Genomic DNA, 25,538 nt, shown 5'->3' on the forward strand with positions numbered 1-25,538 from the left:
TTTTCTCTCTCTTTGTTAGTGTGGTTAAAGGTTTATCAATTTTGTTTTTTTGTTTTTTAAAGAACCAACTTTTTAGTGTCATTTTTTTTGATTGTTTCTTTTGTTTCAATTTCATTGATTTCAGCTCTGATTTTACCTATTTCCTGTCTTGTACTACTTTTGGTGTTGCTCTGTTCTTCTTTTTCTAGGGCTTTGCGCTGTAGTGTTAGATCATTTATTTGTTGACTTTTTCTTCTTTTATTGAATGTGCTCCATGAAATGAATTTTCCTCTTAGTACTGCTTTCATAGTGTCCCAGAGATTTTGCTATGTTGTATCTTTGTTCTCATTTACCTCTAAGAATTTTTTTATTTCCCTCCTGATGTCTTCTGTTATGCATGCATCATTCAATAGTATATCATTTAATCTCTAGGTGTTGTAGTAGTTTCTGTTTTTTATTTTGACATTGATTTCTAATTTAATTCCATTATGATATGATAGAATACAAGGTAGTATCTCTATCTCTTTGTATTTTCTAAGAGTAGCTTTGTGGCATAACATATGATCTATTTTAGAGAAGGATCCATGTGCTGCTGAGAAGAAAGTATGTTCGCTCATTGATGGATGGAATATTCTACATATGTATGTTAAGTTTAAATTATCAATTGTGTTATTGAGATCTATGGTTTCTTTGATCAGTTTTTATTTGGAAGATCTGTGCAGTAGTGTGAGAGGTGTTAAAGTCACCCAGTATAATTGTGTTGTTGTCTATTTGGTTCCTGGGATTGAGAAGGATTTGTTTGATGTATACAGATGAGCCATTGTTTGGGACATAAATATTTATGATTGTTATGTCTTGCTGATTTATGCTTACCTTAATGTCCTTCTTTATCCATTCTAACTTTGGCTTTAAGTCCACTTTATCTCATATGAGGATGAATACCCCTGCTTTTCTTGCTGAGTCCATGTACATGGTATGTTTTTTCCCATCCTTTCACATTTAGTAGGTGGGTATTCTTTTCTATGAGTTGAGTCTCTTGAAAGCAGCGTATTGTTGGGTCTTTCTTTTTAAACCAATCTGCCATACTGTGTCTTGTGATTGATGAGTTCAGGCCATTAATATTCAGGGTTATTATTGAAATGTGATTTGTATTCCCGGTCATTTTGGCTTCTTTTTGGTTTTCAACTTAACTTGGTTTCTCCTTTGACTAACTTTTTCTTTAGGGTAGTTCCTCCCTTTGCTGACTTACATTGTTGTTTTTCATTTCTTCCTCATGGTATATTTTGTTGAGAATATTCTGGAGTGCGAGCTTTCTATTTGTAAATTCTTTTAGCTTTTGTTTATCATGGAAGGATTTTATTTTGTCGTCAAATCGGAAGATAAATTTTGTTGGGTATAAGATTGTTGGTTGGTATTGATGTTCTTTCAGAGCTTGAAAAATACTGTTCCAGGCCCTTCTAACTTTTAGGGTCTGGGTTAAGAAATCTGCTGATATCCTTATTGTTTTCCCCCTGAATGAATTTGATTTTCTTCTTTCACAGCCTTTAAAATTCTGTCTTTATTTTGTATGTTAGGTATTTTAATTATAATGTGCCTTTGTGTGGGTTTGTTGTTATTTGATTTTCCATTTCGTTCTTCAGATTTGTGAAATTTTCTGACATTATATCATTGAATAGATTGTTCATTCCTTTGGTTTGTTTCTCTGTGCCTTCTTCAATCCCAATAATTGTTAAATTTGGTCTGTTCATGATGTCCCGTAATTCTCGTAGATTTTGTTCATGATTTCTTACCATTTTCTTTGTTTGGTCAGCTTTTTTTCAAGATTAAATATTTTGTCTTCAATATCTGAGGTTCTGTCTTCCAGGTGTTCTATCCTATTGGTTATGCTTTCTATGGAGTTTTTAATTTGGTTTATTGTTTCCTTCATTTCAAGAATTTCTGTTTGGCATTTTTTTCAGAATCTCTATCTCTTTATCGAAATGATCCTTTGCCTCCCGCATTTGCTCTTTTAACTGTTGATTGGTGCGATCATTCAATGCCTGAATTTGCTCTCTTATCTCATTGTTTGCGTCTCTGATCATTTTAACTATGTACATTCTGAACTCTCTTTGAGACATTTCTTCTGCCATGCTGTCATTGGATTTTATTTATTTATTTTTTTTGGATGCTATGTTCTAAATTTTATTTTTCCCAGCCAGCTTTTCATACAGTAAAAGGTAGGCAGTTACACATGTTTTTTCAGAACAGGAAAAGGTCACATGGAGAAAAACAAAAATATTTTGTATGATCATTACTAGACTAGACAATGAAGTATACTAATTATTCTAGTAATTGTTTACTTGTGATAACCTATAACTAAACAATAAGACATATTAATATTTAACTGATCATAAAGGTTAAAGCAAGTTAAGTAGGGTTGAATTAAAGTCAGCCCTGTGACTACTGCTGCTGTAGTTAATAAATGCTAGACATTTTAAGCTAACGAATATATGATATCATCTTATACTGTGTGAACTTAACGTTGAGGAATGACGCCGTCCAGCGGAGTCAATTTGGCGTGGGCAACAAACGAGTAGTAAGGCTCTTGAATTCGGAAGGGTTTATTGTTGATTCAGGAAACCCGGGAACCCAGGTGCTCGAGGGTAGGGCTAATGGTAATTATGCGAGGATTAGGCGAGGAGCTAGCTGTCCAATCACGGTAAAGGTCAACACGAGCAGGCACGATCAGGAGCACTCGGGAACACCTGTGCATGCGTTGTGTGTGTGGACTTAATTGAATACGGCCAATGATAAATCACCTTGGTGTGCTTATGTTAATCAACCTCTTCACCATGGATGTGATCAAAACAACCTCTGGCCGGCTGCCAGGCGCCATCTTGGTGTAGTCCGCATGGCGTAGCCCCCAACAGAGGAACAATTTATTTCTTCTGTACCTGTTATTCCTTCCTGATGGTGTTGGAATTATTTGCCTACGTGTTTCAGGTCATCTGAGAGTAGTCAACAGGGAATCGGCAGCTAGAATCTGTTTTTGTATTTTCTCATAGCAATCTTGGTTACTCAGAGTTTCATAGCAAATGACTAAATCTGAAATCACTGTTCCACAAGAAATCTGGTTTTCATGTTCTATCCCTGGTTCTGTTAAGACCCCTATTTTCAGGGAAAACACATAAAATATTAATAGTAAACCTACACATACTAAGCAAGCAAAGAAGGAAAGCCCACAATTCAAATTCCCAATGAGATGAGACTTTGCAAACATCTTTATTACTCAGCAGAATCCTTGTCAAGCACTGAGGGGAATTGCAGGTGGTGTAACACAAATCAAAAACACCCTATTAGTTCATCTCATTTCAATTAGAATGACTATTACCATGTCATTGGATTTTATTGATGTAGCATGTATGTTTGTTTGGGACTCTTTCTTCCCTTGTTTTCTCATATTGCTCATGTATCTTCCCCTTTCCTAGTCTTCAGTAGCCTGAAGTCTTGGAGAAACTTGATAATGCACTGACCCAAAAAGTATGCTGTGCCTCTAGGGATGGTGGACTCAGGTGGGGTATATTCCCTGTTAGTGGGCATAGGCACCTCCACGTGTTGACAGATGGTCAACTGCAGGGGCCCTAGACTGCGGACTGGGGCCCGACTGGTCTGGTCCTGGCTCTATGGGCCTACCTCCCCAGTGGGGAAGGCTCGCCCAATGACTCTCCTTAGAGTTGTTTTAATTTACATTTCTCTAATTCCTACAGGTGAACTTTTTTCATATATTTGTTGATTGACTATATTATTTTCTTCTGTGAAGTGTCTATTCAGTTCCTTAACCCATTTATGATAGGGTTCAATGTTTTTTTTTTTCTCGGGGGGTGTTAAGTTTTTTGAGTTCCTGGCGATTAATGCTCTATTTGAGGTGAAGGTAGTAAAGATTTTCTGCCATTCTGTGGGCTCTTTCTCCTCATGTTCTTGATTGTTTATTTTGCTGTAAAGTGCTTTTAGTTTGACACAATCCCCTTTACTGATTCTTGATTTTACTTCTTGTGCTGTAGGAGTCTTCTTGAGGAGGTGGGTTCCTGAGCAGTCATGATGGAGAGTTGGGTCTACTTTTTCTTGTATTATGCACAGGGTCTCTGGTCTAATGCCTAAGTCTTTGATCCACTTTGAGTTGAGTTTTGTGCAGGGTAAAAAATAGGTGTTTAATTTCATTCTGCTGCATATAGATTTCCAGTTCTTCCAGCACCATTTGTTGAAGAGGTTATCTTCAACAAATGAAAGCACCCAAAAACCACTCCAGATGCAGGAATACACGCAAGAGAGAGGCAGAGTGTTTGCCTGCAGGGTGAATGAGAGAGAGAGAGAGAGAGAGAGAGAGAGAGAGAACGAACTAGATTGCGCCAGGAGCGAGAACAAGGGAGAGAGGGAAACAATGGCAGTGGAGTCATTTTTAAGCTGTGGATTTTCGTGGGCTAATAACAACGGACCAATGGATGTTGAGGAATTTGCGGACTAACCATCTGGACCAGTTACTGGCTAGTAGGTTTGCGGGCTAGCAAGCTGGGTTGTAAAGTGGTGTGGGGGAGAGAGAATAATGATGGCAGCAAAATAGCAGATCTAATGCCAGTAAAATCAATATGAGCAGCACCCAATGCAAATAATATGCAGCCTTAAAGCAAATAGTCCCTATGAAGACGTTTACAGTTTTGTTGCAATAAACAAAATGATGTGTTCGATTATTATCTACAATACAAGCGGTAGGTTTGCAAAAGGGTCTACAGTTTCTAATGATGGACAAAGAACTGGGGTTGTGTAGGATGTGTTGTTTATGAGGCAGGAGGTGAGTATGTAGAGATATTAGATCATAGGAAGAGTGAATGTGGAATCCATAGAAGTCAGCTGTTAGCAGGAGAAAAGAGAGAATGCGACTCTGGGGAAACAGATCAGTGAGAGGAAAATATATAGAGCGAGTTAAAAAGAAAAAAGGAAAAGAAAAAATGTAAAAATAAAAGAATGTAGAACAAAACTGTAATATACTATTCAGACATCCCAGTCCACAGTAGCCTGATACATGAAGAATACTTGGTTTCAAAATGTCGGAGATGTGAGGTGAGAAAAGAAAGAAAGAAAAAAAAAAACTCAAAGGCAAATTAAATAATTGCCTCTGCTGGAGTTCAGTATCTTCTCTGCTTCCCTTTTCATCCAATAGGTGGAGTTGTCAGGAGTTTGCTGGATCTCCACCCTCAGGAAGGTGAAGGTTACAAGGGTGGGAGGAGTTAGTTTTGGAGGCAGACCTCCTGGAGGCAGGGTATAGTAATTGCCAGTCCCTTTTTTAAGACTACACCCAGGAATCTCCTTTGGGGTCTGCTCGTGTGATGCAGGAGCCTCGTCTTAGCCCCTTATATCACCTGCGGACCCCACAATTCCTGGTCTCTGATTTTGTCTCCACACTGTATCTCTCCTTCCCCTAGCTTTTCAACTTCCCAATCAGGAACCTCTCTCTCCAGAGGTCTTGAGGGCTGAGTGCTGGGACCTGTGCACCTGTCATGGAGAGCTGTTCTGTATTTGGCAGATCAGGACCAGGCGTTGAGAGATGCAGGGTGGCCACAATGCTGGACCAGATTGTTGGCTGGAGGGGGTTGGGAGACTGGGGTGTGGGGAGCCAAAGAGACCTGTTGACTTCCAAACTGGTGGAACCAATTGATTGGTGGATGCTGGATTCCAGGCTGGTTGCCTGGTTGAGCTGGGATCAAGATACCCTCACATCCTCTTCCAATCTACCAATCCTGTGCATAGTTCTCACCTGCCTCTTCAGCAAGATGATGGCTATTTTCACACCTATCAGGGAGACCTCAGGTGTAACCAAACCTGCAGGAACTTTGGTGATGGTCTTTTAGTCCCTGGCTGTTGCCCCTAGATGGAAGTGGCTGTGTCCCCAGTTGGTTGCAATGGTGGTCGCAAACCTCTGTGTACCTTTCAGAGATGGGGCCACGAGGGTGGGCCATGTGATGGTGTTCGGTGGCCTGTTTGGAAATGCAGTGCTGTTGTGGGTGGTGCTGCAGTGGGCGGCTGCCTCCAGACCTTGTCCAGTGTGGAGGCTACCATGTTGAGGGCGCTATGGTGGCAGCTGCCATTTCCCAAGATGGAAGTGGCTGGGGGAGTAGATGGGAATCCCGCGGAGCACAGGCAGTACACCCCCGGACGAAGTTACGCCCAGGGTGGTGGTGGTGCTGCTGGTGACGGTGGCACAGATCGGGGAGCCTAACTATGTACATTTTAAACTCCTTCTTTGTCATTTCTTCTCCTGTTTTGTCATTGGATTCTATTATGGGAGCATCTTGGTTTGTTTGGGGCAACTTGTTGCCTTGTTTCTTCATATTGTTTGTGAGTCTGCTCATCTAGCTGTATGGATCTGAGGCAGTATGGTTTCTACCCTGTAGACTTACAGTGTCCTTGAAGGTTTCAAGTATCTCACTTTTAAGGGGGTGACAAATAATAGCTCCCAATGCAAACAATATACAGCCTTAAACCAAATAGCTCCTACTAAGATGTCTAGTTTTGTCACAATAAAAAGAAATGATGTTTTCAATTATTGTCTACAATATAAACAGTAAGTTTGCAAAAGGGTTTACATTTTCAAAAGGTGGACAAAGAGAGTTCAGATGTGGTATAGGATGTGATGTTTATGAGGGAGGAGGAGAAAAGAAGTATAAAATTGTAGGAAGAGTGAAAGAGGGATTAATAGAGGTTGACCATTAGCAGGAGAAAAGAGAGAAAGAGATCCAGGGAAATGTAAGTGAGAGAAAAAAAAACCACATACATAATATAAAAATATAAAAACAATTTAAAATAGAAAGAGAAAAGCAAAAATAAAAAAAAAATACAACAAAATGGCAATATACTATTCAGATATCCCAGTCCTCAGTAAATTGATGCATGAAAAGTACTTGGTTTCAAAAATGGTAGAAATGTGAGAAAAATAAAATATAAATAAAAGAAAAATTAATGTCCACGAAAAATTGAACGATTGTTTCCATTGGAGTTAAAAAGTTTCTCAGATTACCTTCTCAGTAGGCAGATGGGGTTGTTTGGTATAGAATGCTAGCTCCTATCCGGGTGGGTCAGGTTACTAGGGTGAGAAGGTTCATCCTCGAGGCGGAACTACTGGAGGTGGGGTCTAGGCTTAAGTATGGTCTGATCTGTTTGCTGGATGCCAATTGGCTGGAGATTTTACGTCAGCCCCATTGCCGATCTGGGCTGGAAGACCGCACCCCAGGAATCTTCTTTGGGTTCCGACCGTGTGGTGTAGGAGCCTGTTCTTATCCCACTAGGTCGCTTGTGAACCCCACAATTCCTGGTCTCTGATTCAGTCTCTGAACTCAATCTCTCCTGCTCCTGCCCTTTTGAATCTTTGGAATTCCTGGTCAGGTGCTTCTCTCCAAGCCAGTCCTGGAAGCAGCCGGATTGGAAGGGAAGGAAGAAGCCAGGTGGGTTTCTGCAACCAGTATTCCCCTGTTTAAACCTCTCTCTGTGCTTGATTTTACCCTGGTCACCTAGGCACACTCGGTCAGGCAGACTGGGTTTGCCAGACTTGTTTTTTGAGCCAGACTTGGGTCTGCCAGTAATCGACTTTCCTAGCTGTCTGCCGGGCTCCATGTTGTGGCTGCAAAATGGTTCCCTTCACTGTCCTCTGTGTCCACAGGAGAGATGGCGGCTTCTTTGGTGGCTTCTTTCCTGCTCATGGGTACTGTACAGCACAGCTGACTGTTTTTGTTGGGCGATGACTCTGATCTCTAAACTCTCTGTACCCTGACACACCTCTGTCTTTCTCAGAAAGGGGGTTCCTTTAATTCCTTCCTTACTTCAGTGTGTTCATGGAGGGACTTCTCTGGCTGCCTCTGGCCGATGCGGTGGCTATGGAGTTGGGTTTTTTTCCCCATGTTTTATTATATCTGATCCTCTCAGTCCCCAATCTGTTGTTGGTTTTTTTTTTTTTTTTTTTTTTTTTTTTTTTTTTTTTTTTTTGGGGGGGGGGGGTTACATTACACAGGGTATTTGGAGGACTTCCCCGGATCCTAGACAGGGCAAATTGGTGCCGCGTGGCCATGCCGCGTGGCAGTGCCGCGTGGCGGTGCCACATGGCCGCATGGCAGTGCCGCGTGGCGGTGCCGCATGGCCATGCTGCATGGCCACGTGGCAAGCTCTCCTGTCCAGGCTGATCAGAGGGGTTTGGGGGCAGAGGGCCCTTGCCAGGAGCCCCCAAACCTCCAGTCAGCCCCCTTCCAGAGCTGGAGAATGGAAGGGCTCGGGCTAGGGGACTTGTGTGTCATAGTCCTGTCCCGTGCCACCTACCTCCCTGTTAGGTCAGAAATTAGGCGACTGTAGGGGGCAAAGCTGAACAGCTGGAACAAAGACCAGCTCACCAAAAGGTGACCAGAAAGTTTGCAGCAAGGTGGATGGAAAGTTCCGATGACCCTTCACACCCACCTGTCACTCAACAGGACCGCCTCCCATCCCAGTCTATAAAAACCCTGGGCAGCCAGGGCCACTTGCGATTTTCTCTGGGTGCCTATACCCCGGGGGTCTGGGAGTTTCACCCGAGAGCCAAATTCCAATAAAGCTTGCTCTGGCCAATTTCTGTTCGATTTATTTGGCTGCTAACTGTGCCCGCCAAGCCTGCCGAACTTACATTTGGTCCTGCAGCCGAGCCCACCCGAGCTTACACTCCCCAGCTCGGAGTGAGGGTAGCCGGTGGGCACAGGAGAACCCACCATTGCTACTTACTCCCCTGTGTCCTGCTTAATTACCACCCCCCTCTTTTTCGAGTGTCCAGTTTTAAGTTCCGGTAAAGTACCCCCTAATTCCTGGATCATTTACCCACCTTACTGAAAAACTGCTCGTCTGCTTTTCTTAGTTCACACCAAGGAGCCACCCAGGAAGCCACCCCCTATTCCAGCATCTTCTCACTCTCCTCCATCTTTCTTATTTTTTGAAAGTAAGATTATTTTAAAGAAAAAATTCTGCCTTCATTTTTAGCATAAACATCTGAAACTGTCTTAAAATATGAAATATTGAGTATAAAATTAAATCTTGTTTCTAAGTGATATTTCAAAAATATTTTCTTCCATTTTTCTTTTTATGTGTAAATTTTAAACTGTGTTAGAATGTGAACTGCGTATTTTTTTGTCCTTTTTCATTTAAAAGTGTTATCTTACTGATAGTTGTAAGTTTATCTTCATGTCTTATGGCCAAAGAAATGTAGTTTTAAATTGTTGCCTAATGGTTAATTGAGTAAACCAAAATTACCTTAGCAATTATAACATTATCCCATAGGCTACATCAAATATATCATAATAACTTTACAATGTTGAAAAGAGAACTAAGAGCATGATAGTGATTTTCTGATACACTTAAAATTTGAATGTTACTAATTTAGGGGATTAAAAATTCAAAAAGTTTGAGGAATGAGCTACATTTTAGCATTATGAGGAAAAGTAATTTAGAATCTTTGTGTTCATTGTTGCCATAAATAATGTTCTATGCTATTGTGGATGCCAGAAAAAATGTCTGCTATTATTTGATAAAAATCAAAGAATTATTACAAAAATATGTTACACAACATTAAATATTCTGTTCATGAATAAATTGTAATTTAAAAAATTTCATTTAGAAATTTGTATATTTATACTGTTGTCATTAGAATGAGGACTGACTACATTATGTAGACCCTTGTTTTAAACAAAATTTTGGCATTTTCTTTTGATTCTTTGTCAATGAATACAATACTTGGTTAGTATTCATCTTATTAAAATGCAAAAGTATTGAAAGGAACCCAGCGTGTCCACTGAGATTTCTAGAATATCAGTTTTGGATGAACCCCATCTCATTAAATGAAACTGGCCTGCAGTAAGAGTGATAATTTGCAAACTATATAACTGCAAGCAATTAATGATATGTTCAGTTCCATCCCATGGACTTTTCTGATTTTGAAAGAAATAGACTATCAGACTTGGATTCTCCACATTTAATCAAGCAATTTTAATTCAGTTTTTGGACACTTTCTATAAAATTAGTATTTTAGATCTATTGAGGCTTGTGAATTTCTGTTTTTCATTTGAGAAAATATTTATTATTTAATTAAGAATTTTTTAAAAAAATTCCTACAAAGAGCAAAGCACTGTTGTGCTTTTCCATAATCTTTGAGTATTCTTTATGGATAAGTTTAGTTCCTTTCTTGACTATGTTGAACAATATATTTAAGTCATGACTAACAATATATTTAATTCATAACTATATCTTTTGAAGTAAACAAGAAGCAGTTACTTATTTTGTAAAATAATTTGTAATTATTGATAGCATTATGAAATAGGTATACTACATTTTGAGGCCTGTTATATGTATATGTGTGTGTGGTTTATATATGTGTCTGTGTATAAATATATTTACATGTATATATTTAAATTTACATATAATTTTAAAAATTGGCATAGTGAAAATCAGCATGTATACTTTAAACGGAACATTATTTTTTCATTTAAAATTATCTTTTGACTCTAGGGAAGGATCCCTTCTTGCCTCCAGTGACAAACCCTCATTTTTCTTGGCATGTAGCTTCATGACTCCAATATCTGCCTATGTGTATCTATATGTCCCTCCTCTTCTTAAAAGGACATATTGCTATGGTGTGAAGTGTGTGACTTGTCCAAATGCCTGTGAAACTTAGTCACCAATTACCAATAGTAGCATACAGGGCCTCGTTAATGGTTTAGATACAAGATGTCTCCCCCGAAAAAGGAAATAATCTGTGCAAAAGAGGAGAGGAGGGTGGCTTCATGAGAACCTCATCCTGAGAAAGTGTCCACACTCACAGGACAACTAGGAAAGCAACAGATGAGACCAGAGTGGCGGGAACATATTAGCTCATTGTGGAAAATGTCAGCTAGATTGAATGGGGATGTTACAGGACCCTAGTCTGGGTCCTGTATGAGCTCACGGCTCATACGGTTCAGTTAAGTGGAGAGATAAGAGATGAAGGCAAGGAAGGAGACTTTATTTGAAAAGCTAGTTGGTTACAAAGATAGAAGTTTCTTAACCCACAGTCCCTCTTTCTGGGAAACTAATTCAGGAGTGGTTTATTTTGGCAGTTAGTGGGTATTCCCAGACTGATGGGCACCTTTTCACACTGCGTGTACAAGACGATGCATACCTAGTCCTAATAATCTAGTTCTGAGTTGGTTTTCAGTTCTGCTAATTTCAAGAATGTTTCCATCAATGCTCAGCTTCAGGCATAGAAGAATCTCTAAAGCAAGTTCTACACATTTTGACTTGATTTGGCGGCAAGACACCAAAGACTTTTGAGCTCAATGTGATGTGATGAAAAAATAGTAAAGAGCCAGCAGGGTAAAAAGAGGGCCGTGACATGACTTGAGTAACCTAGGAGGGGAAGGAAGGAAGACTGGGTTCCAGAGGTGGTTGTTCCAGAGCGTAATACCTGTGCATGTCAGGAGCATTGGCCTGATGACTTTGGTGTATGAACTAGTTTTCTCTTGTGCTCTATAGGAGAAATATGTTTCTTAGTTGTTCATTTTTGTAGCTATTAAGGAGGGCTTGGAGTATAACTATGAAGTAATAATTTTTATTTTCCCTCTGCCCATTAAAACTTAACCTGACATGCATGACGAGGTTCTGCTACTTTGCAAGGAATGTGAACACAAATCAAATATGTAAAAGGAAGAAGAAAAGTACAAAAATTATAACATCTATATAATTCTATTCTAACCCAAATGTATATTGAGAGTTTGAGAGACCCACCACTCTGCAACATCATTTGTGCTTTGGGAATTAATAGTCTAAGAGCAAGTCATGTGTGGTGATTTGGTCATTAATGAAAGACTGGGAATCAGATTATCAGAAACCGAGTGCCAAGAACATCTGCTTCTACTCAGAACTTAACGAAGCAAAATCAACCTTTGAGAGAAAAACCACCACGCCAGTGCCAGTGCTACAGAGTCCTTCTCTAAGCCACCTTTAACCTTTTTCTGACTCCTCTCTTGTCTATTGGACATTGCTGCTCAGTGAATTTCAGGAGAGACAAAAGGGTCACTTTAATTGCTGCAGATGCTGACACAGCCCTCTGTACCCCGTTATTCTATCTTGAAATCTTTGTTTCACAGTGGCCTCCACTGTGCCACTAAAGTTTTCTTATAAACTTTAAGAACGTATAAACTTTCTTGTCACTGTTCTCTATCTGTAGTCAGAGAGCTGCGGTAGAGAGCTTGTTGGGGACATTTGCAAATCCACCTTAGCAGTTTAGCTGAAGTTATGGTAAGATAGCAAATAAAACAATTCAGTGTGGTCTTCAAGGAAATTTTATCTTTTTGTGAGTCTTTGTTCCTGAGAATGATATGAGATAATGTGATTTTTAAGAATATGTTTTAACTACATGCCATGATAATGGTTTGGTATTTGTGTGTTTCCATTGTATTCAGCTTTGGTAAATACTCTTGTGTTCCATTGACAATTCTTATTTTTCCTGTGCTGTTTCTTAAATAATAGAGGATTGTTCTCCAGCTATAGACTGTCCCTGAAATCTTTTATTGCTTTAGAAACTTTAACAATATTTTTGGACCTAGAGCAAATGAATGTTAATTAGTTTGTAGTGCTTAATTTCATTTAATATGTTATGAATTAGAAAAGTTGCATAGTTGAGCACTGACTGCATCCAACATATAACTATTTCTTTATTTTTTTAAAATATTCATACAAAAACAAAAATATCTTTAAGAATTCTGTGGTTTTGAAACTTTCATGAATCGAATGATCATGTTGATGTGATATTGTATATTATGTGTTGCTCATGGGCCTTTGCACATTAATTTCCAGCTGACTTCCATAGCAGTGGACACATTGTTGTTAATGGTTGGAAGATACATAACACAGCAAAAAATAAGTGGTTTGTGTGCATGGCAAAAACACCTGAAGAAAAGCACGAGTGGTTTGAAGCTATTTTGAAAGAAAGAGAACGACGAAAAGGTGGGTAAATGAATTGGGCACTGTGATTTTTGTGTGTGTGAAGAGTCTAACTTGGCACCAGAGCAGATAACAGGAAAAAGCTATGAGAAGGTGGACTGGCAAATAATGTTCACTTTGATTTGCTATGTGATGTAAGGTCCACCCTAAAATATTTTTGGATCATTAACAATATTGTTAATAACATAAAAGGGAAACTTTATAAAGTTAGCAAAGTAATTATGGTATAGATGACAATGTCTTTTAGTTTCACTTATTTTAAAAGTTGTTCTGTTATTTGGCATGTTATTCTTGCTGCCTCTAAAGCAGATCACAAAGTTTTCCTTTAACCAGACTTCAATAATATATCTCAGTGAAGACTGGGGATGTACCTGAGTCGTAGAACACCAGCCTAGCATGTGTGAAATCATGGATTTGATTTCCAGCATCTAAAAAAATACACACCCACACACACACCTACCCACGCACACAGTAGACTTCTCTGGTTTCAGATATTTCCCCTTGAATATACAAAGTATTCATAGTATATATCTAAAAATTTCTGAAGCATTTTCAAATCCTTATTCCTTTGATGGATCATGGATGAAGAACCCAACAGAAAATTGTAAAAGATACAGATGTGTAACTGACTCTAAGATTTGCTGAATCTAGCAATCAGTTCAAGTAGAAAAGCAAATAAATTCAAAGGAAAACTGAATTTTTCATCAAGTTGAAACTTTAAAAAAAATGCTTCTAGAATAACTATGATACACCCAAGACAAGATCTTGAAAGCAAAAGGGTGAAAAAAAATTTAAGAAACGCATTTTATAAAATTATTACACAAAATTAGGCTCTGTTCCTGTGGTATTATTCACTATTTTTGGTAAATGTTAAAGGCTCCTATATTGTAAGAAATTAAATTTTAGTAGGTATTTTTGTAGCTTGGAAGACTAAAAATAATTGAAATGTTTCTTATATAACAGTCCTTTCTCCGGCCTATCTGCTGATTAAGTGTTGCTGGTCCAGCATTTCAGCTTTGGCACTAGCTGCTAAATAGATTCCTTTCTTGGGTTATCTATTCCCAGTAGATTAACTTCCACTTTACACTGCCAGTTTCCCAATCTTCATGTCCAGCCTTGTCCTCTGTCCCGGGCTCCATACTTGTGCATTTTACTGACCCCTGGATTCCACTCAACACTCTGAGCACTGATGGACTCTTTATTGCTTGAATGCCTTTTTCCAGCAAGCATCCCATTTCCATCTTCTTCCTCTCATCAAACCCTGGAACATCCTGGTTTCTTCTCCCTCCTTTACACCTACATTTAATCAGTTGCTCTGACCTATCATTGCCACCCCCTACCTGTTTCTCAATTTCATCTTTTTTTTGCCCTAGAGTCCCTTATTGTTACAGGGTCTTAGACTTGCTTAAACTTTCAGTTTCCTCTGAATAGGCTCTGTATTAGTCAGCTTTTGGTTGCCGTAACCAAAATACCTACAAGAACAACTTGAAGAGGAGGAAAAGTTTATTTGGGCTCAAGGTTTCAGAGATTCAGTCCAGAGTCAGCTATCTCCATTGCTTTCAGCCTAAGGTGAGGCAGAATATCATAGTTAAAAGGTGTGGCAGGGGAAAGTTGCTCCACTCATGTCATTTGGAAAGCAGAGGGTGGGGGAGACAAAATTAATCAGACAGAGACAGAACTGAAGAGCTAAGGCTAAGTTATAGCCTTTGAGAGCAACAACCTCAGTGACCTACTTCCACCAGCATGGTCCCACCAGCCTATAGTTACCACCCAGTCGTTCATTCCAGATATTAATCCATCAAATTTATTAATCTACATATGAGGTTACAGCTCTCATAATCCAGATTTTTCCTAAAATCCCCATCCCTGAACCTTGCCACATTGGGAAATATGCTTTCAACACATGACCTTTGTGCGGGTACATTCCAGATTCAAGTCATAACATTCTTCCACTTTGTAAATCGACCCCATGTTGTCCTCTGAACTTTGTTTCCAAAGCAACAAAATTTCTTTCCTACACTCCCCTGCCTTTCCTTTCCTGATATTTAAAACACTTAGATGTTTCCCCTCTTTTAAGTCGAAACCATAAGCATCTTGCTTAACCCACCAGCATATCTCCTTGCCTTCTTGCCTAAAACCCAGAACTCCAGGGCCTCTGTGTTGCTTGACATTAGTCAGCTCTTGCAAATACTTTCTCTTTGTGTACAGATACCTGTTTGTAATGGTGCATTTAAACATGGCCCTTCTGTAAAAGATTTCTTAACATTTCCCAGGTAGAGATATGGTATATTCCTGAATATTCCTCTATTGTATCACACTTTCCCCCTCAAGAGGATGCCTAGGGCCTCCCTGCCTGGTATTGCTGCTCTTATCTGTGGCTCTCACTTCCCTATATTCATTTGAGGTGTGATTGTACAAAGGTGCTCTATGCTCTGAGAATCTTACCTCTCCCTAGCATTCCATGAGCTTCTTGAAAAACTGCCCTATCTTACAGAGCTCTGCATTTCGTGGCTATTTCGCGCTATGACTAAATGACCCGACCAGCACATCTGTAGAGGAGGAAAAGTTTATTGAGGGCTCATGGTTTCAGAGTTCTTAGTCCATGAAGGCTGGGTCCATTCCTCAGGGCTAGAGGTGAGGCTGAGCATCATGGTGGGAGAGGGAAGTGGGGGAAGCAGCTTACATCACGGTGATCAGGAAGCAGAGAGAGAGAGAGATAGAGAGAGAGAGAGAGACTCCACTCGCCAGATACAAATATATATACTCCAAAGTCAAGCCCCAATTCCTGCCTCCTCCACCTATACCATACCTGCCTCTATTTACCACTCAGTTAATCCCATCAGGGATTAATTCACTAATTAGGTTAAGACTCTCAAAACCCAGTCATTTCTCCTCTGAACGTTCTTGCATTGCATTGTCTCACATATGAGCTTTCAGGGACATCTCAGATCCAAACCATAATAGTATTCATACCCTCCAGTACATGGTAGACACGTAATAAATGCTTGTGAAGCTAATGAATGAAGAGACTTTTTCAATTAAATGTCTTTTGTCTTTTTTTTTTATATATAGGTTTAAAATTAGGAATGGAGCAAGACACCTGGGTTATGATTTCTGAACAGGGTGAGAAACTTTATAAAATGATGTGCAAACAAGGAAATCTGATCAAAGACAGAAAAAGAAAATTGACAACATTCCCTAAATGCTTCCTTGGAAGGTAGGGTTGGTAACTTCACTGCTCACATTCCTTTCGTGTTTACTACCTCATGTTACCTTTCCTTTACTTTTTCTTTCTTTTTAAAAAATATTACCTAAGCATTTTTGAATATTTCTTTATGATTCACTTTTTCCTGGACCATGGCCAGATAAGGGGATGGAAAAGAGAGCCAGGAACCTGACTAGATAACTTAAAAGCATCCATCCATTCATCTATGACTTCAATAGTTTCTGATATACCATGTTCTGAGAGTCAAGTAGAGGTTGGGGCCAGACAGGGAGTAGCCTGAGATTTGATGTACTTGTAGGGGACAGGATGGTGTGTCTGACATGGAAAGGTACACAGGGCCTGAAAGTCAGAGTTGACAGTGCATCCAGATTAGGGAATACAGAAGAGCTGAAGGGAAACAGTCCAAAATCCCAATCAATTTGGAATTTAGACAGCTGGGTTCGGGGTGAAGGGGAATAGATGAAGAGTCTAAACTAGTGAGTCATGTGAGGGGCCAGGCACCATCAACAATGTCATTTGTTTTCTGCAGACAGCATTTAGTGGGATTCTCCGGTTTAATCAGTGCAAAAGCAGTGAGAAGGATACCATCTTCAGGTAGCTCTCCATAGGCTAGACTCTGTGCTGGCCTCTTTCTCTGTACATAATTTCTAATAGCCTAATACATACCTGGGAGGTAAATGCCTTTATACTTTTTTTAAAGATGCAGAAACTGTGGATCAGGAAGCTTAATAAGTTCCTATGGTTTTTCAGTGTTGAGTTCATTAATGTAGATTGAAATAATAGTTCAAAGCACAGATTACAGTCATGCTTTTTCTGTTCAAATCCTGGTGTATTCACTGACTAGTCATGTGACTTGTGGAAGTTAAGTTTCTGTTTCCTCTGGATACATGGAGATGATCATAGTGCTTACCTGCAATGCCCATCAGCCTGTCTTTTAAACTAGTGTGGGGACATACAACACAACCATATCCATGTCTGTCCCCTACCCCAACTCAGGAAAATATAGTCCCTTCCTGCAGAGCATCCTGGACTTTCTCCAGGGAGAATGGACCTCAGAGAAGGCCATACAGCTGTCCTCAGTGGCATAGCTCCTGGCTGCCATGCTCTATTGTCAGTCCCCCAGGTGACAACTCTTGTTGAAAGAGCAGAGCAGATCTAGAAGTCGTGTGCAGCAAAAGGATAGTGTCTCTTGTAACCACTCCATGGGTATTAACTCCCAAAGTCCCCACAAACATATCAAGCATATGCCCACTTGCAAAACAGTCACTTCATGCTATGACTTCCTACCAGATTTTAATAGGCATGCAATTGAACCATTAGGAGTCATTTTTATCATAGCACTGCTGACACTATACCTTCACCAGGTGAGCAGGTATCTAGGGGGATAAAGCTAGAAAGTTAGTGCAGGTCAAATTTGTTTTTACTACAGGAGAGAGGGTTTTGCTGACCCTTAACTCACACTATCTCATGTATTGCTCATTAATAGTTCTGATGATACATGAAGCATTCTTCAGAGCACCTGATGCATGGGATAGGCTTAGTAAATGTTTAGCTCTGGCTTTTCCCTAAAAGCAATCCATTTTGGCCAATTTTCAGATCTTTCCTGAGTGGGCCATGATCCTTTAGCATAGTGTTGTTGGAATCTTCTTGGTTCTGAGTAGGTCCCTTGACAAAGCCACTCCTTAACTTCCTTTCTGACCTCCTTTCCATTTCCAAAAATAACATTCCCAGTGTATAGCAGTATTTAAATGGGCTCTTTCTCTCCTTTAAATTTGACATTTTCAGGACTCTGGTGACTTCAGAATGGAGAATTACAGGTTAGCTACATGTCAGCCATTTCAACTCACCGGTTAGTCACTAATACGAACTCATGGTGTGGTAGACACCATGCTGACGTACACCATCTCACTGAATCACCTGATAGCACTGTCACATCGATATCTTGTGTTATGATGGTAAAACAGATTGAGAGCTAATCGACTAACCCAAGATCACATAGCTGATAGAAGGAGAAACAGGATTTGAATTCAGTTTGTCCTGTTGCAAAATACATGATCTCAACCATTATAGTTTACCTTCTCATATCTTTGTTTTATTTTTCTTCTTTTATTTCTCTTATTCCTTCTTTTTCTTATTTGTGGCCTTTCTTTTGGATGGTTCTTATTTGACAAGAGAATTGAAAGCACTTTAACAACTTTTTCTGCCTTAAAGTGTATTTTTTAGACTAGACAGTTTATTTTTAGAATATCCTGTCTCTGGATTATTTGAAGCATTTGTGTTGCTTTTGGTTTAGAAATAAATGGAAAATAATTTCCTGATGCTTTCTAAAGGTTTGACTCTCTGACCTCTGTATAAAAAAAGGTAAGAAGTCTTGAAACAAATTCATTAGTATGTCAAAGTTTCAATGTTAGTTTTAAAAGAAAATGACCATGAAAATATTTTTATTTGTAAAATGCCTGTGTATTTAGTATTCTTTTAATGATAGCACATGATCATTTGCCTTTATTTGGACAGTAGCCTTATAATTAAGGCTACTCTAAGATTTTCACTTTGGATTTATAAGGGACCTCAAGAATTTGAATAGTTTATTAAGTATAGTTTAGGAGAGTCTCAATGTGTGGACCTGGGTTTTCTAGAATTAAGTCCACTTTCTATGACTGCAAGTCTTACATATGTGAAAAAATATCTGCTGACATGGTATTGCCAGTATCCCTTTATACTTTGAGACTCCTTTCATAGTTGTTTCATGACTGCATGGTACAGATAGATTTTCTGGGAGGGAAATGAACTGTTCTACTTTTTTTCTTGCTTTCTGTTACAGTGAATTTGTGTCATGGTTGTTGGAAATTGGAGAGATTCATAGACCTGAAGAAGGTGTTCACTTGGGACAAGCATTATTAGAAAATGGAATCATCCACCATGGTGATTATTTTATGAATTTAATTACTTAAAATTCATACTTATTTAATCTATTTATTTACAAATTGCCTATCTCTTCATCCCATGGATCAGTTTATAATTTTCCACATTTTAGGAAACTTATGTTTTCCTCGGCATTTTCAGCTCCTAATGTATGTAGAATAGTGAGTGTGGATTGATGGTGAGGTGGGTTTATGAAGTGTGGGTTTATGGTAATACAGTTGGAAACATTAAATGAACACCTACCGCATAGGCAAAGTCGTAATACTGATAGGAGCTGTGGGATTATGGAGTAAGAGATGGCTTGTACTAACTGAAGTATGTTGCATTTGTTTAAGTTATAAATTAATTACAAGTTAATACAAAATAGAACAAAATTTTAGTCTTGATCAAATTACCCACCCAATCTTAGGTACCACTTTCTTCAAATAATACGGTTTTGAAATGAAAGTACTAAATACATTTTGAATTAAATTAATTTTGTTAAGTCCACATGCAAGAATCCTTCAAATATCTAAATTATGAGAACTGAAGTTTTTGAACAATGATATCTATAATCTGATTAAGTCTTCGAGAGATGTAGTTCCATTTATTTATTTATATATGTATGTGGGTGTGTATGTATGTTTGTTAGGGATTAAACCCAGGGCCTCATGTATTACAGGCAAATGTTGTATCATTGAGCTACATTCCCAGCCCCAGCACTGATTTCTTTCTATTAATACAGTTCCACTTGCTAAATTTGATTTTAGTGGTCTGGCCTTTTACTATTATCAGGATTTGATCAGTTGTAATACACTGAATTTTCTTGATGAGAAACTTTTTTTTAAAGTCTCTGATTACTCCAAACTGGGGGTTAAAGAACATATTCAGCAATTTCACATTAATAGAGTAATTCTATTAGACGGAAGTTATGAGGCAAATGTGCTAGTTTCATTAGTATGTAGTTCCAGCTGCATTTTAGTGAAAACAGAATCCCGAAAATAAAGTTGAATGAACCATCTGTTATAAGAGAGCAAGCAAAAAAATAAAAAAGTTGACTGTTATTGTTATTCACTGGGCAAATATTGTTGAGAATTTGATCAGGGGCAATACCCGACTATAGCAGTAATTCTTTGGTTCAGGTAGTATGTGGTTTTTCCATAGTATGCTGTTAATATGTATCTTGTTTGACTTTAGTACTAATAGCTTAAATGCTTATGTGAGAATTCAGAGACTTCATTTGTTAAATCCTATAGTGTGCTGAAGTTGGCTCATAGAAGCGTCTGAGAGCTGATAGTTGAATTAAAATTATTTTGCAAGTTGGTTGGTTGTTAAGAACAATTATTCGGCCTTTGGTTTTTGGGGATTGGCTTATTTCACTTAGCACGATATTCTCCAGTTCCATCCATTTATCTGTAAATGCCATAATCTTCTTCTTTATGACTGAATAATATTCCATTGTGTATATATACCAGTTTCTTTATTCATTCATCTGTTGAAGGGCATCTAGGTTGGTTCCACAATCTAGCTATTGTGAATTGAGCTGCTATAAACATTGATGTGTCTGTGTTACTATAGTATGCTAATTTTAAGTCTTTTGGATATAAACCGAGGAGTGAGACCCTGTATGATTACACGAATGGTATGAATCTATGTCGTGCACAACCATAGAAACAAAAAAATGTATCCCATTTGTGTACAATGAATCAAAATGCAGTCTGTAAAAATAAAAAAGAACAACTATTATTAACATTGAAATGATATAAACCTTTACATGAGTTATAAGAAAAGGTGATACATTCATGAAAGTTTTAAACACTTCCTAATTATTTCACTTCATTTTACTGTTACCTATGCTTCTGAGGGTATTTATTGTTGAGATTATTATTTCTGTGTGGTGGAAATATGCTGTAATGGTGGGACACTTGTAATTAATCCTGTGTTCAGTAACTGTTAAGTTGGTAGCTTGATGTTGCCTAGAATGAGAGTGTTTATATCACAGAAATTAGCATATACTACAAATCAGAAGTCCTCCTTCCCCACTTCCCTCTACCTCTTTGTACCTACCTGGTTATTTCAGAGTTGTTGAAAAGATTGCATTAAGCAAGATGGCCTAAACTCTTCCCTGTTAGTTAATAATTTTTCATGCTTGAGAATTTGGGGTAGTGGATTTGAATGTGTTTTTCCAAGTCTTCAGTGTTTTTCCAGGGCAGTGTCTAAGATTTGCAGAGTAACTCAGGGCTAGACTATCAGAGTCACAAGCATTTGCCTTACAGCTGAACCCTCCCTTATCAATGAGTTCAAATATCACTTGTTTTATTGTGGTGAGAGACATTTGGGCTCAGCATTTCCTTGAAATTTGTAATATCAAGACAATAATTTATTTCAATGAATATTAAGGGGTAAAAATAAGATTAGACTACATAGGAGAAATAAATTACTGATCTTGAAACATTCTATAAAATTTCAAAGTATTTCTCTTAATTTTAATTTTTTAGTGTGTATGCTTTGCTTTATGGCTTATCCTGGGAAAAAAGATTCCAGAAGACTGTATTATTTGTTTTTGGGATGGGAACACTCTTGGTTCAATTTTATGGCCATATGCCACAAAGTTTGGTGGGCTGTGTAAAAATGTGTGTGTGTGTGTGTTTGGGGGTGTGTGTGTGTGTGTTTGTGTGTTTGTGCATACGCAAACACCTGTATTGTGCGTGTGTTTACTAATAAACTTTTAATATTCTACTGGTTTCATCAAATGTAGTTAATGAGAATTAATTTTGACAGTTTTTTTTTCTCCCCTTTCAGTATTACTAGCAAAAAATAGGGGTCAAAGTCTCCTGAAAGTATAGGTCATGGCAGCAAATTGTTTCTTTTTCAAATGTTGCATTCCCCATAATGAAAATATTTAAATGTAAACCTTTTTTTTTTTTTTTTTTGTGGTACTGGGGATTGAACTCAGGGCCTTGTGCTTGCAAGGCAAGCACTCTACCAGCTGAGCTATCTCCCCAGCCCCTTAAATGTAAACCTTTGAACTTATTTTAAGTTTTTATTTTCTAAAACAGTCACTTAAAAAATTTTATAGTCTGTGAAATAACTTAGCCTGGAAAAGAGAAAACCTGAGAGGAGGTTTAATGGGAGTCCTTTATTCCATGGCTTTACTGAGATATGATTGACAAATAAGGATTATATGTAATTAAGATGTACAACATGATCTTTCAATAAAGTATGAAATGATCACCAATCTAGTTAGTGAACATATCCATTCCCTCACATAGGTTTTTTTTTTTTTTTAAACATCTATTCCCTAAGCAATTTTCAAGTGTACAATCCATTGTGCCACATTTTCTGTTTATCCACTGGTGAACACTTAGGTTGATTACATATCTTGGCTGTTCTGAGTAATGCTGCAGTGAACATGGGTGTGCAGATATCTGTTTGCATACTGATTTCAGTTCTTTTGATTCTATTTCTACAAGTGATACTGCAGGATCATGATTCTATTTTTAATTTCTTAAGGATTCTCCATGCTATTTTCCATAATGGCTGTACTAACTTACATCCCCACCAGCAATGTACAATAATTCCCTCTTCTGCATATGCTCCTCAACACTTCTAGTTTGTCATTTTGATAATTGCCATCCTAAGAGATGTGAGTGTTATTGTTGTGGCTTCGATTTGCATTTCCCTGATGACTAGAGCACCTTTTCATGTGTCTGTTGGCCATCTGATTTTCTTTTTTGAGAAGTACCTATTTAGATCCTTTGTCTATATTTCAGTGGGGTTATTTGTCATGTGGCATTGAGGTAAATGAGTTCCTTAATATGTTTTAGAATTTAGCCCTCTAATTGGATATATAGTTTGCAAATACTTTTTCCCATTTCATATATTTCCTTTTCATTTTGTGAATTATTTTACTTCCTATGCAGAAGCTTTTTAGTTTGATATGGTCCCATTAATTGATTTTTGCTTTTATTGCATGCACTCTCGGTGTCATATGCGATCAGTCATTAACCAGACCAATGTCAAGAAGCTCTTTTATTAATCTTTTTACTTTTTTTTTTTTTTTCTTTTAACAGTGTCATATCTTTAAATCTTTACTCTATTTCCAGATGATTTTGGGTATAGAGTGAGATAAGGGTCCACTTTCACTCTTCTGCATGTGGATATATAGTTTTACCAGTACCACTTTTTAAAGAGACTGTCTGTTTTAGTCAGTTTTTCATTGCTGTGACCAAAAATGTCTGAAGAGAACAACTTAGAGGAGGAAGAGTTCACTGGGGTTCATGGTTCAGAGGTCTCTGTTGCTGTGGGCCCAAGGTGAGACAGACATCATGCATGGTAGAAGGATGTGATGGAGGGAAACTGCTTTCTTCATGACCTGGTCAGAAAGCAGAGAAAGAGGGAAGGGGCCAGGGGGAAGAAGAACCCCTCCAGGGCATGCCCCCAGTGACCCACCTCCTTCAACCATGCCCCACATTCCTAGAGTCCATTCAAACTAGAATAGACTGATCAGGTTACCACTCTGATGGTCAGGTCATTTTACCTCCAGACTTTTCTTGCATCAACACCGAACTTTGGACTCATTCCTCACATTCATGTCATTACTCTCCCTTTTTCTATTGGGCATTCCTGGTAACTGTTTTGGAGATAAATTGACTATAGATATTTGGGATATTTCTGAGATCTCTGCTATGTTCCATTGATTTCTTATCTCTTTTTATGTTAGTGCTTTGATGTTTTGATTACTGTAGCTTTGTGGTTTGTTTTGAAGTCAGGTAGTGTGTTACATTCAGCTTTGTTCTTTTTGCTGATAAGGGTCTTTGATGATTCTATTGAAGTTTTAAGTTTTTTTATGTCCATGAAATATGCCCTTGGAATTTTAATAGGGGTTGTAGTCAATCTGTAGGTTTCTTTGGGTAATATGGACATAATAATAATTTTTCCTTTTTATGAACACAGTACGTCCTTGAACTTATTGTGTCTTCAATTTCTTTCATTAGTATTTTCTAGTTTTCAGGATACAGATCTTTTCATCTTCTTGATCAGGCTTATTCTTAAGTGTTGTGTTTGATTTTTTGAGTACTATTATAAATATGATTGTTTCCTTAAGTTCTTTTTGGATAGTTCATTGTTAGCATATGATTCTTGCTGTTCTGTTGGATTTGATTTAATAGTGTTTTATTGAGGAATTTTGCATTTATGTTCATTGAAGATGTTGGTCCATAATTTTATTTTCTCGTAGTGTCCTTGTCTGTTCTTGTAAAATGAGTTTGGACATATTCCTTTTTCTTCTGTGTTTTAGAAGAGTTCGAGAAGAATTTGCATCAATTCTTTAGAAGTTTGTTAGAATTTGCCAGTGAAATCATCAGGTTCTGGCTGTAAGCAAAAATAACCAACGCAGTCTTGGTACCATTATGAAAACACATAACTGGGACAGAAGCAGACCTCAGATAGATCAGCTAGCTTTTCTTTCTTTTGCAGTGGAGTCAATCAGTGAGGCACTGGGGGGGGGGGGGGGGCTCATTTTCTGGGTAAGAAACTGGCCACTGGCTACAAAGGGGCTCTGAGTTTTATAGTTTACTGTGAGGGTGGTTTAATTATTGGAGACTGAAGCAGGATGTGTTAGTTTGGACAGTTAAGAAAAAAGTTGTAAAAAGCCTGAAATTCATTGTCATTGGGAAAAGCCTAGAACTCCGTATTTGGTGCTTATCCTCTTTCTTTGGGATTCATTGTTTCCCAGAACTTCACTATTTGCTTTTCTCCTTCCAGGACTCATCAGCAATGGGAAAGGGTAAAAGTCCAGGGTCCAGCCTTTCAGTTTCCACCTCCTCCCTTCAGGTCCCATCTTTGTTGGGAAGGGATGGATGTTTGCTTTGGTGGAGATGGTGGAGATGCTGGAGATCGAACCCAGGAAGAGATAAAAGTTGGCTTTTTTCCTCTTGGGGCTCATTGTTATTGGGAGAGGATTTACTGGGAGAAGATTAATGATTGCTTTCCTCCTCCATCTTCCTCTGGATCAGACAGTTTTGGGGGTTGTCATTTCCTTGTCCTGGGGATCGTCATTTTCCTTATCCTTCACTGGGAATAGGAGGTTTTAGGAATATGACGGTCTTATCCTCAGGATGGTAGTGAAGGATGACCACTCTCATTTTCCACTGAGACAAAACATTTTAAGTGACTGGTAAGAAAAGCATTTCTTAGTGTAAGAACTTAAAATTTTGGAATCAGCGGCGTATTGAAATTATTTAATCTACTCTGGAGGTCTGGTCAAGATTGGTATATGTGTGGTCTTGGCCTGATCAGAGTGTGATAAGACTGATAACTGCTAAAATTCAATTCCAAGACTGAGAATCAGATCATAATTCCAAATATGAGTATCTGCTCTTTGAAAGTCACTTTGTGTTCAGTTTTGTATTATTGT

At 38.4% G+C, this 25,538-nt stretch overlaps 1 protein-coding gene across 2 annotated transcripts in view; it reads left to right on the forward strand.

Moving 5' to 3' along the window:
* Nucleotides 1-25,538, forward strand: part of PREX2 (phosphatidylinositol-3,4,5-trisphosphate dependent Rac exchange factor 2) — a 270,079-nt gene that overhangs the window by 98,321 nt on the left and 146,220 nt on the right. For both annotated transcript variants that reach the window (XM_079101557.1, XM_079101558.1), the window contains exons 9-11: nt 12,847-12,996; nt 16,066-16,210; nt 19,041-19,141. In XM_079101557.1, the coding sequence (XP_078957683.1) occupies nt 12,847-12,996; nt 16,066-16,210; nt 19,041-19,141 (396 nt within the window). The remainder of the gene's footprint in view (nt 1-12,846; nt 12,997-16,065; nt 16,211-19,040; nt 19,142-25,538) is intronic.

The sequence above is a fragment of the Sciurus vulgaris genome (genome assembly GCF_902686455.1).
Source record: "Sciurus vulgaris genome assembly, chromosome: 1".
In the NCBI taxonomy this organism is placed as follows: Eukaryota; Metazoa; Chordata; class Mammalia; order Rodentia; family Sciuridae; genus Sciurus; species Sciurus vulgaris.